A 15,663-nucleotide genomic window follows, 5' to 3' on the forward strand; every position below is an offset into this window, starting at 1 on the left:
TCCTCCTCTTTACTTCTTCTGGGCTGAGGGTGGCCCTGAGCTCCTGCGCCAATGCCCTGTGAGGGCATTTGGGAGTCCATTTCCTCATGACCCTCTCAGGCACACAAAAGAAAGACCCCAGGGATCCTGGACTTATTGGGGGACAAACCAGGACGAGGATTCTTCTTTTCTGCCTCTCATATCAGTGCCTAGTATACGTTATGGCACATAGCTTAATAAATGTCTAAATGACTAAATTAATTCCACCACTCTAAAGAAACGATTGCCCCCCCGTGATGGGTTCTTTGACGAAAAATTATACAATGTGTTGCCGAGATCTCATCCTTTCCCTGCCTGTCCCATCCCCTACATATACCCTTTGCGATGGTCTGAATGTTTGTGTCCCCTCAAGTTCTTTGTTGAAATCCTAACCCCCAAATATGATGATATTAGGACATGGGGCCTTTGGGAGGTGCTTAGGTCATGAGAGACCTCATGAATGGGATCAGTGTTCTTACAAAAAAAGAACCCCCCTTCCAGCATGTGAGGACACAGAGAGACGCCGACAGCTATGAACTAGGAAGAAGGCCCTGACCAGAACGTGACCAGGCTGGCACCCTGATCTTGGACTTCTAGCCTCCAGAACTGTGAGAAATAAATTTCGTTGTTTATAAGCTACCCAGTCTGTGGTATTTTGTTATAGCAGCCTGAATGGACTAAGATGCTCTTTTTTTTTTTTTTTTTTTGCAGTACGCGGGCCTCTCATTGTTGTGGCCTCTCCTGTTGCGGAGCACAGGCTCCGGACGCACAGGCTCAGCGGCCATGGCTCACGGGCCCAGCCGCTCTGCGGCATGTGGGATCTTCCCGGACCGGGGCACGAACCCGTGTCCCCTGCATCGGCAGGTGGACTCTCAACCACTGTGCCACCAGGGAAGCCCTAAGACGCTCTTTTAAAGAGGAAAAAAAACCTTGGCTGCCTAGAAGAGCTCGGCCTCTTCCAGAACACCTCACGTCCAGTGACATTTCTGCCGCCCCCTCCCATGGCCACAACCATCTGGACCTCCTCTGCCTCTAAAATCATAAATGCCAACATTTCAGACTAAGACTTGTGATCTGTTCAGCTCTTTTCTTATTCTTCTTAATCCAGCTCCCCTGCCTCAATGACATCTCCAGTCCCTGGGCTTCTTTCTCCCTTTCCTAGTTTGGCCAACCTTCCTACAACCACTGTCCTCCCCAGCACTCTCAAGACCCTCACCTGGTCCTTCTCTGCAAATCCCCACAGGCCTGGCCCTGGGTCACTCCATTCAGTTGCCTTCTCCAGGTGACACCCTCACTGGCCCCCTCACTGGATGGCTCAGCACTCCTCATACTATCCCTAGTCAGTGCCCTTGCCCCTTCCTCACTGTGGCTCTTCCTAAAGGTCATCACTCTCTTAAAATTCAGCATCCCACAGAGGCGGCCTTGCCTCCCCCTCCAGAGGGAATGTGGCCATCAGCTAGAAATCTTACTTTCTTACTTACTTCCTCCACATAAATAGATTTGTACCTCTACAATCTTGGCCGTTGCAAAAGCAGCAGCATCTGTCTTTTTCCCTCCAGCCAAGTCCTCCATTGGGTTCTCAACCCGGCCATCTTGTGTGCTCGCAAGCCCTGCTCCCTCAGTCATCCTCTCTGCCCGGGTTTGCTAACCTTTCCTCTCCATTTGATCTTTCTCTCACCACACACAGACGCACACATACACATACACACACACCCCATGCACAAATACTACTGGCTGGCATATACTAGGGCTCGTAAATCACATTGGATCAATTAGTGGATGTGCCTCCCCCCCACTTCTTCACCTCACCTGCTGGGCCCTACCTGAGCTTATCTGCTACAAAAATGACGCGGCGCTCCAGCAGCAGTGAGGCAAAGATTCGGATAAGCTGGCGCACACTGAGGCAGGTAAAAAGGCACTCGAAGTCCACATGCTCCAGCCGGGAATCCATGGGCCGCCGCAGCTCTAACACCTGCAGGAGAACAGTGGGGCAAGTGGGGCAAGCCAGATCAGATGGGTGCCACTCCTGGGACGTACGCAAAGCGACCGGAAGCTGGCTCCCCTTCCCACCTGCTTTCCCAAGGCCTCTAACCCACCCCACTGTGTAGTAAGACCCAGTCTCCTCCTCCACTCAGACCACAGCTCTGCCCCCACAGTACTCAGATGCCCAGCCTGTGGGCAACAGGGCTAACTGAACATGGGGGAGGCTCTGGAAGGAAGGAGCTGGAGAGCCATGTGCCAGGCTCTCAGGAAAGGGGGGAGGAGAGCTGGCTGCTCTTACAGATGAGGGAGGCAGGGAGCCACACAGCTTCATCTGCACTGCCCTCCCTGCCCTCCTGCCCATCTCCCCAAGGAAAGGCCTTGGCTCCGCGCTGCCCAGCCCCACAGCTGATCACTGCCCCTCCACGCGGCTCTGCTCACCCATCTCTGGACAGACAGTGCCAGTGTCCTTGTTGCCATGCCCCCTCCCTTTCCTGCTAGAAAGAGTTTCCTTCCAGAGGCTCTGTCCTGGCCTCTATCTCTATTGGCTTGTCTAATCCCTGTGCCAGGGACAAGGGAAACACAGGGAAACACAAGCTGGCTATTCCACAACCTTGCCAGGAAGCAGGACTCTCTTTATCAGGGCCAGACCTAGCAATCTTCCCTCCGGAGAGGTTGCGAGGCCACTCCGAAGGCTGGTGCTGTGGCGCAGGGACCTCTTCCCTGGGGGCAGTCATGAGGGTGGAGGGTGGCAACTGACCCTGGCAATGAGAGCAACAGGAAGTGCTGACGCTCAGGCCAGGCCAAAGCAGCTCTCACCCGGGCCTGCCTAGGCTTCCCCTTGCTTCCTCAGCATATGTGGGCAGCACAGATGTGTAGGTCTCCTGAAAGCCAGGAGGGAAGACGCACACCCTCTTTTAGCCCTATGGTATCAGAGCCCTCCTCAAGAGGCTTTACCCTGCCTTATCTCATTTGTTCCTCAGAGTCTAAACAAGTGAAGCTCTAACTCCTAGTTCAGTAGTCATCCCTCTGGGCCCAAGGGAAGCAGCAACATGGGCACAAGTTGCCCTAAGGATGTGTCTCTTTTATAGGGTTCTGTTTACACTCTTGTCTCTCCCACCGGATGGCGAAGCCCCAGAAGGCCCAGTAATTAGCAGGATGTGGGGTACACCCAAAGTGCTCAGTGAATGTGCGCTGAAGGGATCCCTTACCACAATCACGCCAGAGGCCTCTGCACCCCTCCTGCCCTTGCCCCACCTGGAAGAAGTCACCGTGAAGCTCCCCCAAGCCTCCCTCCTGAGAGCCTGCATGCGGTCAGCGCCCCACTCCTACTACACCGAGGGTCTGGGCTCCTCCAGGGAGTGAGAGTTCACACAGGAAGCTCACAGGACCTGGGCCTCTCTTCATTCACCTGCCCTCAAGGAGATGACAGTCCAGTGAGGCTGAATGAGCCTAAACCATCACAACCCACCAGCTACGTGTCAGGATAGGGGAAAGGCGTCATTAACATCTGCACAGGGCGCTGAGAGGGCTGAGAGGTCAGGGCAGCAGCTCAGAGCACAAGACGCTTAACTTGGTTGTCCAAGGAGAGAAGAAGGGAAGTGTCTACTAGGCAAAAGGAAGCAGGGTTCAGGGACAGTAAGCGAGTCAAGTCAGAGCGTTGAGACGAGGCTGGTGCGCGGGCTGGGCCCCATCCTGAAGGACTGACTCCCAGGCATGCTACTGGGCTCTCAGGGTAGGGTCGGTGGTCCTGCCCCCAGGTCATGCATGAAGCAGGAAGTCCCTCCAAAAGAGCGTGGGAGAAAAGATGCTACAAGAAAGGCCTTAAATGGCATTCGCCACTCCCAGCAAACCCAATGTTTCTTTAGTCAGACCCTCTCCACTCCCTGCAGCAACTAAGTTATTTCTTCTTCCCTCTCCTCAAACCCAACATCCACCTCTCACTCTTGGAGGATGACCTTCTTTTCCATTTTGAGAAAACTGAAGCCATCAGATGAGAATCCAGAGTCTACAAGCCATGGCCCTTCCTTGCTGTTACACAAGGAAGTGCCCTTCTCTCCTGAAAAGCCAGTCTCTCCCTGGATCCCACCGCCCTGCCTTCTCACTGACAGTCTGACTGTCCCTTCCCTCTGCTGCTGCTTTAACCTCTTCCTCCGATGGGCCACTCCCACCAGCACCCAGACAACCACCTTCAACAGACTCTCCCCTGGCTCCACGTGACCCTTCAACCACTGCCCCTTCCCCATTTCCCCCCACAGCCACCTTCAACAGACTCTCCCCTGGCTCCACGTGACCCTTCAACCACTGCCCCTTCCTTCCCCATTTCTCCCCACAGCCAAGCCTCTTAAAAGCTGTCTCTACAGGCTCTTCCCCCTTCTCAACCCCATTCACTTCTCAACTCTCTCTATTCAAGCTTCTCGGCCCCCTGACCGCCCCCGTTTCTGAAACTCAAGGTGTCCCGCCACACCTCATCCTGACCTCGCCTGAGCCCTCCCCTTCCTTTCTGAGAGGGCCCCTTCCTTGGCTTCCTGGGACTCCTCCTGTCTTAGTTTTCAGGTCTGCTGCTCCTCTGCTGCAGGCCCTTTAAATGCTGGAGGCCCTCGGGACTATCTTCTCTTCCCTGTCTACACTGTTTGCTACTAAACATCTTCTCTGGGGTGTCTCGCAGGCATCGTGAATGTAACGTGCACGGAGTCAAGCTCTTCCTCCTCACAAGCCTCCTCCTCCCTCAGGTGCTCCATCCGCTGGCCTGTTGCTCAAGCCAGAAAACTGGGAATTCGCCTTCAAATCTCCCCAACACTATTCCCTATTTCCAATCAAACACAATGTGCTATTGACCCTAATTCTAAAGCACATCTCCAGTCCATCTATTCTCTTCACCTTTTCGTCCACACCTTAATCCAAACTCCGATCGTCTCTTGCCTGTACTACTGCAACATATCCAAGCTGGTCTCCCTGTTTTCACTCCAGTCCATAATCTACATAGCAGCCAGAGTGAGCTTTTAAAATCATACCTCGGATCTTATAACCCTGCTTTAGAGACATTCCAAAACCCTGAACTTGGCCTACAGGTACCTTGTGATTTGGCCCTGCTGTCTATCCACCCTGCTCACTCCCTTTTTCAACCATCCTGGCCCTTTTTTCCGTTCCTTGGCAAGCGTCCACACTTTCCCAACTTTTACTTTTACATGCTGTCCCTCTACCTGGAATAATCCTCTCCCGCCCATACCCTTCTCTTTCAGTCTCCCTCCTCCCACTTCATCTGGTTGACTCTCCTCACCTTGGGTCCCCAGTAAAATGTCACTTCCTCAGAGGAGGGCTTTCCTGGCCCCTAATCTAAAGCACATCCTGTTACACACTCTCACTCTGTGCTTTCACTTGGCACCTAACACTTTTAGGGGTTATCTGTTTCTATGTACAAGTATTTATTTAGTGTCCGTCTCTCCCACTAGACTATGAACTCCACAAGGACCGAGCTGTGCCCCTCTTTAACTATATGAGTCTGCCTCAAGGTCTGCAGGGACCCTGACTGGGAGAGAGCACATATTCTGTCAGCATTTGATGAATGAGTCAAAGGCGGCCTGCAGTTTAGCCCAGACAGGTCAGGGAGGGCCCCTAGAAGCTGCAGAGAGCTGAGCAACAATTACAGTTCTGCCATTCACTCTTTTTAGCCCCCATTGGTGAGGTGTACAAATGTGCTGAGCAAGGAAGAGGCCGTGCTCGGCACCCCGGAGACTGAGCCTTGGCCCAGCAGGTCCCACGCCAGCCCCAGTCCATGGTCTGAGAGAAGAGGCAGCAGAAATCCCTACCTCATTGCCAGCCCCCGGCAGGAATGTCTTCACTTTGATGGTCTTCCCTGGGGCAGGGAAGGGTGATTCCATGAGACTTCTCATGAAGGGATAGACCAAAGCGGCGGAGATCCCACGCCGGCGCTCCACCTCATCTAGGACCTGTGCCCACCGCCAGCAGCCCAAAGAGGAAGGGTGTCAGGGTGCCACCCTCCCCTACCTCCTGGGCAGAGAAGAGGGCAGCCTGGCATCTGACCAGCCCGGGCCGAAAGCTGGGAGATGATGGACTATCTCGCCAGGAGCTTCATACCCTACCCTTCCCGTCTCCCTGGCCACTCGGTGTCGGCTCTGCTCCCTAACTAGTCCTTGCCTCAGACTCCAAGATCTGAGTAGCTGGGCAAAGGAGAAACCACTTGAGGTTGGGTTCCTGGGCACTTGGCTTCCCACAGGGTCTCTGTCCCCAAGGACTCAGCTCTGCCCATGGCCCAGGGTGAGCTGTGACATTAGCAGACACTGCCGGTGCAGGAGCTGGTATATGGGGAGGGAGTCGGAGAGCTCGCTTGCACTTGCCCTTGCATTCTTGCCTTCTCTCACCCTCTCACACACACACACAGGTGGTTTTCTCATCTAAGCCACATGCAGATACTCCTATGGGAGCTGTCAGCTGGGGGAAGGGGGAGGGAAGTAAGCCAGAGCCCTCTTACCTTGGAAAACAAGCCGAAGCAGCCAAGGCGGCTGATGACACAGTATACCTCTGGCAACCGAGGCCCTTTCCCACTTGGCTGGGCCAGGACAAGGAGGAGAGAGACACAGACACAGAGAACGCATGATTACTATATCTGACTCCTTTTCCTTGGGAACTGGGGACTAAGCGCCAGTCTTCTAGTGAAGACTCTGGGCCTCTTCTAAACCTCTACTCAACCAGGCCCCCAAGGAAAGGGCTGTCACTCTTTGGGGGCAGGCTTCAGCCTCTGCTGGGCCTTCCAGCCCAAGGTACCAGACTCCTGCCAAGCTCTACACAGGCTCCGCCCTTCCCCCCCAGGAAGACACTGATGGGGGCTGGCAAAGGACAAAGCGGTTGGGCAGAGGCTATAGGGTGATGTGTGGATTTATATCCCTAAATCCCCAGGCCCCTAGTGGTAAGGGAGGGACTTGTGTACATCCTTAGGAGCAAGCCAGGCGGTCTTCTGCCTCCCAGAGGGGACATTCTGCAAAACATTCCTTTTCTCAATTGCTCTTTTCTCCCTTCCTTGATCCATCCCCATTCTAGGAAAGCAAACTGACACCAGATAAGAGAAGCAAACTACTATTTATTGAATATTTACCGTATCTGAGTCCTGGGCTTGGAACTTTCCAAAAACTTGTTAGATAGGCATTATTATTCCCCTTTTATTGATGAGGAAACTGAGTTCAAAATTATTAAGCCATTGTCCAAGGTCATGTATAGAAGTCATGGAACCAGGAGTCTGTTTCTGCCTCTGATTTGCTGTATTACCTCTAAAGTATGCTGTCTTCTGACAGAAAGGAAGGGAAAGAAACACAAAGAGACTGGGCAGAGGCATGTACAGAGCAGAGGAGAACAAAGTAAAAGGGGGATTTAAAAGGTAGGCAGCTGAAGGAGATGTGCACTGAGAGCTCCCCAGGCCTGGAGCCCCCAAATGCAGGCTGGAGTGAGTCCACAGGAGTTGACTTCTCCAGCCAGGGGCTGGCAGGGCTCTGTGGCTGCCTCTGGCTCAGAGGCCTGGAGTGCCCAGCAAGGCCGACCAGGGAGGGAGCAGAGCAGCAGGTGCTGGCCCCTCATGCAGGCTGCTAAGCAAATGCAGATGGGCTATTTCAGTCTCCAAACCTGCTGGCCACACGTCACAGATCTAAAGAGAAGGCAGAATCTGTTTTTGTCCATATTAGGCCTGAAACTCACTCCTCTCTTCTTCCCTCTCCCCCGCCTCCCCTAAAGCCCCAAGTGATTAAAACAAGTATGTGGGATTTGGGTTAGAATCATTGTGTCCAATCTGCAGGAATGCCGAGCTAGTGCCAGCCCCCTTGGCAGGGACCCAGCCCAGGCCCTCTCTGAGCACGCCAGGACAAACATGCTCTTCCCTGGGGGCAGCAGGCCCACTGCAAAGGAGCAGCTCTGCTCCATCTCTGCTCCTGCAAAGGCAGCCTTTGGAACGCTACCCCCCCAGGCCCAGGTGAAGCTGCCTGGCTCCCCACCTGGCATCTGTACTGCTCTACCTTCCCTTAGCCCCACTCACCAGGCATTCTATCTCCAAGTACTCCTTCTCCCCAGACTACCCTTTGGGGTGATCCAGGATACCAGACTTGGTGTTAAAGGACTTGGAGTCAACCTGGCTCTGGCCTTGATTGGCTGTATGACCCTAGGCAAGTCATTCTACCTCTGAGTCTCGGTTTCTTAATCTAAAGAACGTATATAATAATACTGGGTTGGCCAAAAAGTTGGTTTGGGTTTTTCCATATGATGCTATGGAAAACCCAAACCAACTTTTTGGCCAACCCAATGCCTCATGGGCTATTATGAGTAATAAAGAAAATGACATACTTAAAGCATCTAGCCTGGAACATAAACAGATCCCAAATCACAGCTCATTCCCTTTGCCCTGCCTTCTACATTGAAAGTCCTACCTCCTCTACTGGACTATCTAACGTTCCTTGAAGATAGGTGCCATGTCTAACTCATCTTTATGTGCCTTTAGCGTATGCTGCCTAACCCTCAGCAGGTGTATGCTACATGTTTCTGAATGAATGAATGAACAGCCCAGAACCCTTCACCTGGAGTCCCTGCTATGCATCACCTTTGCAGAAGATCCCCCTCATCTGCCCCTTCTCCCACTAAGGCCTGGGAACCCTGAAACTCTGTCAACAATACCCCTGGTGAGCCCCAGGGGAGTGTGTGACAGGACTCTCTTTGCCTTTACCTCAATCTATTTCCCAGGACTAATGAGAAGAGGGATGGTGTAGTGCTTCTCTCTCTACAACATGGCTTATATTTTCAAAACCCTCCCTTTCCCTTGAGTTCAAGGCATCTCTCCCAGAATCCCACAGAAGGTACTGCTCTGTCCCTGCTCAGCCTCCAGCCCTACCAGACCATGAGGTTGTCCAGGTATGGGGGTGAGGAAGGTTGTCCTCCACCCCAATCTGATGCACACACACATACTGCTAGGTTGATGTGATCCTGCAATCAGGATCAGCAATCTGAGCCTGTAAGCCCGAAGTAAATGAACAAAAAGAAAAAGTATAGAAGAGCTAAAAACATATGACAGCCCAGTAGAAAGTGATCCAATCTCTTCCCTTACTGTAGATTATCTTAGATCCTGGGGCCCAATCAGAGGGGCAACTTTAAGTCCTGCCATCCCAGGGAGTGCTTCATGGTATGTGTGTGTGTGTGTGTGTGTGTGTGTGTGTGTGTGTGTGTGTGTGTGCGCTTCGTGTGGTGTGTGTGTGTGTGTCTGTGTGTGTGTGTGCGCTTCATGTGGTGTGTGTGTGTGCTTCGTGTGGTGTGTGTGTGTGTGTGTGCTTCATGTGGTATGTGTGTGTGTGTGTGTGGCCTCAGGCAGCATAAAGGAAGCAGAACATAGAACAACTTGAGTTTCTACCAGTTCAAGTTAAAGAAGAGCGTACACACATACAAACACTGTGGCCCAGTTCCTGAGGACCGAATGGCCCTACTTACTAGTAAGCGCCTGCAGTAGCCAAAGCGTCTGCTGCCATCCTCTCCAGTCAGCATGAAAGAGAACGTCTCACTGGAACAAGGAGAAGTCTGGCATCAGGGAAATATCAGAGGACCCAGGAAACAGCCCCCAAGAAGAGGGACCGCCCAGGGAGGGGGTGAAAGATCAGGCTGCGGTAGGAGAGGAGGCTGGGACTAGGGTGGGCCAGAGTCAGCTGCCCACTGTTATGGGGGTAAAGGAGGCTATGCCAGACCAGGCCTCACCTGCTGTACTCTGACACAGGAAGCCAGTCCTTGGCATCAGGGAAGCAAAACTGGGGAATGGCCTTGAGCCTCTCCTCTGCCTCCCGCATCTGCTTGGTGGGTCGGTCCAGCTGCAAGGAAGAGGAATATGGGGAGAGAGAGATAAGAGAAGACGTGGAACTTGGGGCTGGTGGGGGGTAGCTGACAAATATCTCCTCCCCCGAGAGTCCTAGGTGGCGTTTGCCCAACTGGCATGCTTCTCAGCAACCCTACCCTGACCCCACTCCCATTTCTCACAGAGAGGTCCGGGTGTGGGCTGAGTCATCATTTATTCATTCAATATATGCCAAACTAGCACTTTCTATGTGGCATCTGGCATGTGCTGGACTACCAATAGAAAACCAAGCAGACAAGGTCCCTGTCCCTGTGCATTCTGGTCAGCAGAGTGAGATAATCGACAACAGAATTTCAGAGGGTGCCACAAAGGAAATACACAGGGCGATATGACAGAGATAAGTGGGTGGGTGGGGCTACTTTAGAGTATCTAGAAAGATCTCCTATTTGATCGGAGAATGAAGAATGAGAAAGAGCCAGCAGCCAAGTGAAGAGCTGGGGAAAGAAGATTCCCAGCAGAGGCAACGGCCCGAGTGTTAGAGGAAGAGAAAGGAGGCCAGGCAGGCTGGCTAGGGGCGAGCAGGGAAGGAGTGGTAAGAGCTCAGGTACGTGGGGGAAATGGGGAGTGACTGCTAATGGGTACAGGGTTTCTTCTGAGGGTGATGAAAATGTTCTAAAATTGATCACATAACTGTGACTATACTAAAAGTTATTGAATCGTACGCTTTAAACAGATGAATTATATAGTATGTGAATTGTATCTCAATAAAGTGGTTAAAAAAGAGAAAAGAAAAATAATAAGGTAGGAGAAGTAGCTGGGGGCCCTTCCTCAGGACCCTTGAAGTCCTGTAAACAACGTGGATCTCATTCTAGGCACGCTGGGGGGTGTTCTCTCCGCCCTCATCCTCCGAATACTCACTGGCCCAAACCCACCCCCTCTCCTCCCTCCCGGCTACAGGCAGCCATGCTCAGGGCTAGCGCAGTGAGGTAGTTGCTATGGCAGGAACAGGATCTCTATTCTTCCCCAGATGGGCCAGGCAGAAAGGAGGAGGCAGAGAAAGGGGCAGGGAAGGAGGGAGGCGGCCTCACCTTGGGAAACTGGTAGGAGACCTCAGGGAGGTACGTGTTTCGGGATGGCTTCCTCTTGAGCGACACCACCACGAAGCACTCGAACAGCTCCCGTTCCTGCCACTCGAGCAGCTCCAGCTCCAGGGTCCGGTAGCTGGGTGCGCGCTTCAGCATGGACTGGATGTGGACCAGGCGCTGCGTGTGGGCTGGGGGCAGGTCACACATCAGGGACGAGACCCCCACGTTAGCCCCCTCCACCCCACGCTCAGCGCTCCATCCCCAGGGGTCACCTCTAAGTGCAGGAGCCTAGTCTGACGGCCTGACCCAACGAGGTCTGGGGGAGAAGTGGCAGGAGCAAGGTGTGTAGCCTGTCTGCCCTGACACAGTCAGGGCCTCCTGGAGCCTCTGGAGGCTGAGCTGGGGCCAACAGACTGCCTGAGCCAGGCACATCCAGGGATGCATCAATGGCACCCAGCCACCCCTGCCCCTGTGCCAAAAGGACTAGAAGATATGAACATCCACGAAGCCTTCACCCTAGGGCCCCTATCAGTCCTTGGACTTGGACCCTTTTTCCGTCCCCAGGCCCAAAGTCCACTTGCCCACTTGCCTGGGGGACCAGCAGAGGAGGGAAGGAGGGAGCTAGTTCCCACATACTTTAATCATCCAGGAAGGTCTAGGCAGGGCTTCCCAGTAGAGAAAGAACAGAGGTTTGCCCAAGGCCCCCTGGAACATGAAGGTCCCAGAACCTTTCCAGGGAGTTGGTAGTTCTCCTCTCTAGGGAGAGGGACGATGAGTGGCCTCAGGGCCTCCAGAGTACCAGTTTCCTCAGACTTTGGCACACTTCTTACAACCAGAAGAGGTACTTACCCATCTACCCTACCGAACCCATCTCTGACTCTCCAGATTCACAACACTTACCAGGCAAACCTAGCACCCAATTTTCATGGACAATGGCTTGGGAAAGTAAGGCAGGGTCACCAGCCTTAAATTTGGGAAAAGGAGATTGTTGCATTTAATCTCTCAGGGCCGAGCTCCATGACTGTAGGAATGGACTCCCCTAGAGCTCCTTGCTCTGTTGGCCTCGTATCCTGCCTGCCATCGCCTCTCCAAACGGGGCCACTCTGGGATATTGGAACTGCATGTGCAGAGAAGGGAAGGCTGATTCCCCACAGCCAGGGCAGGAAAGGGGTCCATGCTCTTGGGGAGCCATGCCTCACCTTTGAACCTGTCGTCGGAGTCGCTCTCGCTCTCACTATTCTCATCTGGAAAAGTTAAGAGCAGATTGCATGCTTGCTGAGCCATTGCCCTACAGCAAATGTTTTCTGTGGCCCCCACCCAGCTCTTCTCATGAGGGATGTACCTCGTCTGGGCTCCAGTGGGCCCCTGGCCAGGTGCTGCGTGGCCCGGGGCCAGGGTCCCTCAGAGCTCAAACTGCAGGTGCTAATCTATATCCAACCCCTATCCACCCAGTCCTGGTTTGGGGCAAGCTGAGGGCCGAAGTTGGAGGCTGAGCCAGCAGAGAGGCCTATCAGCCTGGAACACAAGGGTCTTGCCTCCAGGAGGCCAAGATTTGAAATGGGAAACAGACCACAGTGCTCAGTAAGTCTGGCCTTTCCTTTTGCCAGATGCAGATTCCCACACCCACTTTCCTATTCAGGGCCTCACAGCCCAAAGTCTGCACTAACCCTTCCCAAGGCTTTCTTCCCTCTTTGGCCCTCCCCTCCTATGTGGCCACTTTTTCGCAGGACTCTACCCTCCTAGAAGACAGGAGGATCCCACGATTGCCCCATGGAAGGGTAAACTGAGGCTAGTCCATGCCTCTCCCCACTTCTAATGCCCAAGGGCCCCAGAAACCTGAGCCAGCTCAGGCATCCAGGCCTACCTCTCAGTGATGATGTCTCAATGCTGGACATGGACAGCTTTTTTAACCTCTTCTTTCCCCGCTTGGCATTGTAGATGGAGTTAATTCTTTGGACAAGCTGGGTGAGAAAAGCAGGGAGGGTGAGGCAACCCTAACACCAACCGCCCCGGCTCCTCAGAAGGCTCATTTACAGAGGGCGTCCATTCCCTTACTGGTACGAGCCTTCTGCCCTCTCCGCCATGGGCCCAGTACTGGTCTCCCTCCTGCACTGGCCCCAAGGGCAGACTGGTGGCTCCCCATCTACTTGTCCCCTTAGTGGTCTCCTGCCCCCAAGACAAGGACTTTACACTTAGCTCCCCAGAGGAAGGAACTGTGATCAAACTAGACAGGATGGGAGCTCCTGGGTCTCAAGAGTCCCTGAACCAAGTGAGACAAAGAGCTGCCTAGAGGCAATAACAGGAACAAGGATTGAGCCTTTCCCCTCTGGGCTACAACCTGGGGCCCTGGCAGGAAGGAGCTAAATTCCCAATATACCCAAGCATTGTTTGCAGGCTAAAAATACCACTTGGCTAAATCCTGCTGCTTTGGGCTGGGGATTTGGGCCTGGCTATCTATGTGTGCAAATCATTGCTGAAAACTCTCAATTCTGAGAGTTATAGAAAGGAAGATCCATGTTTGGGTCCTATGTCCTTCAAAGCCTGGAGATGTCTCTGCATACACAGAGACTTCGTGCATCCCACACTCACTAATGGGGAGCTTCTTAAGGACTGTTTCCATCCACCCAGTGGCGTAGAGTACTCCCTGGGGGCCAGGCCAGCCTGTTTTCCCCTAACATCTGCACAGCATTAATCACTTAGTGCATCTTTATTGATAAGAAAAGGAAATTAGCCAGATGAGAAAGGCCAGTGCCTGGACCTAAAATTGATTTCTGGAGAATTGAGGAAGCAGGCCCAGATTAGGGAGGGAGGGAGGGAGGGAAGGAAGGAAGGAAGGGAGGAAGGGAGGAAGGGAGGAAGGGAGGAAGGGAGGGAGGGAGGAGGGAGGGAGGGAGGGAAGGAAGGGAGGAAGGGAGGGAGGGAGGGAGGGAGGGGGGGGGGGTGGAGGAGAGAAGAGCCACCACCTGCCTGCCCACCTGCCCAGCCCCAGCCAGCTCCAGCTGGGGAGGCTACCTTGGGAATGCGGCGGGCCCGGCGGCTGGACAGCAGTTCACTCGTGGTGCTGAGGCTGTCCTCATTGAGACTGGAGGGTGAAGATGGCAGGCTCAACTGAGCCAGCAGCAGCATGTCGTCATGGCTGTGCCTCTTGGGTAATCGTGGCAGCCGGTGGCTCTTCCTTTCTGACCAGTTCCCACTGCGTAGGGACTGGCTGCCGGGTTTCAGGGAGAGCTGGCATGGGAGAGGGGACATGGGAGAAGGACTCAGCACAGATGCCTTGGCCGGCACCTGTCTGCTGGGACCTGGACAGAGAAGCCACAGGCTGGCATCCCAGACTCCTCCAAATCCCACCTGGAATTTCCATCTACCAAGGTTTCCTCTTTAAAGAGCTCAGCTGCTGATCAGCAGCTCAGGGCTAGATCCGATACTTGCTTCCACAAAGGAAGCTTACCTACTTCTTCCAGAAAAAAGAAAGCAGAGACTAAGAAAACTGGGCTGTGTATCTGAATGGAAAAAGAAGGCCAAGCGAGAAATCTGCGGGCCCCTCCTGAGCTCTGGGACACGGCTTAGACTCTGCTCATTACTGGGTGTGGTCGACGGAGCCAGTCTCCCCCACTCAGCCCCTGAGTTAGTCCTAAAAGGCTTCTCTAGCAGAGGCCAGAATCTACACGTTAACCCAGCCCTGCTCACTTCTTCCAGGGAGAATACAGGGCTCTGACCACCAAAGCCTGGCAAGGCAGGCCTTGGAGCCAGTGGTTCCCTCACCTACATGGTCCTGGGCTGCTCCCATCCCTGCCTGGATCTACTTTCTGCCTCCCTCTGTCTAGACTGACACCCTTCAGCACAGGGCACCTTACTCTCGGCGGATCCAGCTCACCACCAAAAAGGCAGCACCCCCGCGAACTTGGCATGCCTTCCACCTGCCGTCTGGATCTGGCATTGCCTCTCATCACTCTTCAGCAAGTCCTCCTTCCCTCCCATCCCCCAATTTCCCCTTCCCACCCAATCAGTCTGGAAATACAAATTCAATGGAAGCTTATTTGAACAGAGCCCATTAGAAAGGTAAGTCTTTTATAAAAAGTCACATCATTCCAAAGCCAGAAGAAATAATTTTTATATTCTCTAGCCAGTGTTATAAAATATCTAGGAGAGGGGCTTCCCTGGTGGCGCAGTGGTTAAGAATCCGCCTGCCAGTGCAGGGGACACGGGTTCGAGCCCTGGTCCGGGAAGATCCCACATGCCGCAGAGCAACTAAGCCCGTGCACCACAACTACTGAGCCCACGTGCCACAACTACTGAAGCCCGGGCACCTAGAGCCCGTGCTCTGCAACAAGAAAAGCCACCGCGATGAGAAGCCTGCGCACTGCAACGGAGAGTAGCCCCCACTCGCCACAACTAGAGAAAGCCTGCACGTAGCAATGAAGACCTAACACAGCCAAAAATAAATAAATAAATAAATAGACAGATAGATAGATAGATAGATAGATAACACAGCCAAAAATAAATAAATAAATAGATAGACAGATAGATAGATGAATAAATAAATAAATAAAATTTATTAAAAAAAAAAAAAGTCTAGGAGAGTTAGAGTTGCTTGGGTAGGTCCAAGATAGGATCTCCATTCTCCTGCCTCCTGTCCACCGTGGACAAGGCCAGAATGAGCTATAGTCTAAGAGCTTCCTTCAACTCTTCACCCTTCTTCTCATTCTGCCTCTATCAGTCCATTCCTTGGAGATTCATCCATTCAACCAT

At 53.2% G+C, this 15,663-nt stretch overlaps 1 protein-coding gene across 5 annotated transcripts in view; it reads right to left on the reverse strand.

Annotated features, from left to right (window-relative positions):
• The window catches only part of DENND2B (DENN domain containing 2B), a 116,405-nt gene that overhangs the window by 14,753 nt on the left and 85,989 nt on the right, over positions 1-15,663 (reverse strand). For 2 of the 5 annotated variants that reach the window (XM_065883080.1, XM_065883083.1), the window contains 9 exons: positions 13,927-14,142; positions 12,779-12,875; positions 12,114-12,158; positions 10,918-11,102; positions 9,736-9,845; positions 9,475-9,544; positions 6,491-6,568; positions 5,808-5,948; positions 1,842-1,990 (listed from right to left, as the gene is read on the reverse strand). In XM_065883080.1, coding sequence (XP_065739152.1) covers positions 1,842-1,990; positions 5,808-5,948; positions 6,491-6,568; positions 9,475-9,544; positions 9,736-9,845; positions 10,918-11,102; positions 12,114-12,158; positions 12,779-12,875; positions 13,927-14,142 — 1,091 coding nt within the window. The remainder of the gene's footprint in view (positions 1-1,841; positions 1,991-5,807; positions 5,949-6,490; positions 6,569-9,474; positions 9,545-9,735; positions 9,846-10,917; positions 11,103-12,113; positions 12,159-12,778; positions 12,876-13,926; positions 14,143-15,663) is intronic. The other 3 variants (XM_065883085.1, XM_065883084.1, XM_065883081.1) reach the window with 3 other exon arrangements.

The sequence above is a fragment of the Phocoena phocoena genome, chromosome 8 (assembly GCF_963924675.1).
Source record: "Phocoena phocoena chromosome 8, mPhoPho1.1, whole genome shotgun sequence".
NCBI lineage: Eukaryota > Metazoa > Chordata > Mammalia > Artiodactyla > Phocoenidae > Phocoena > Phocoena phocoena.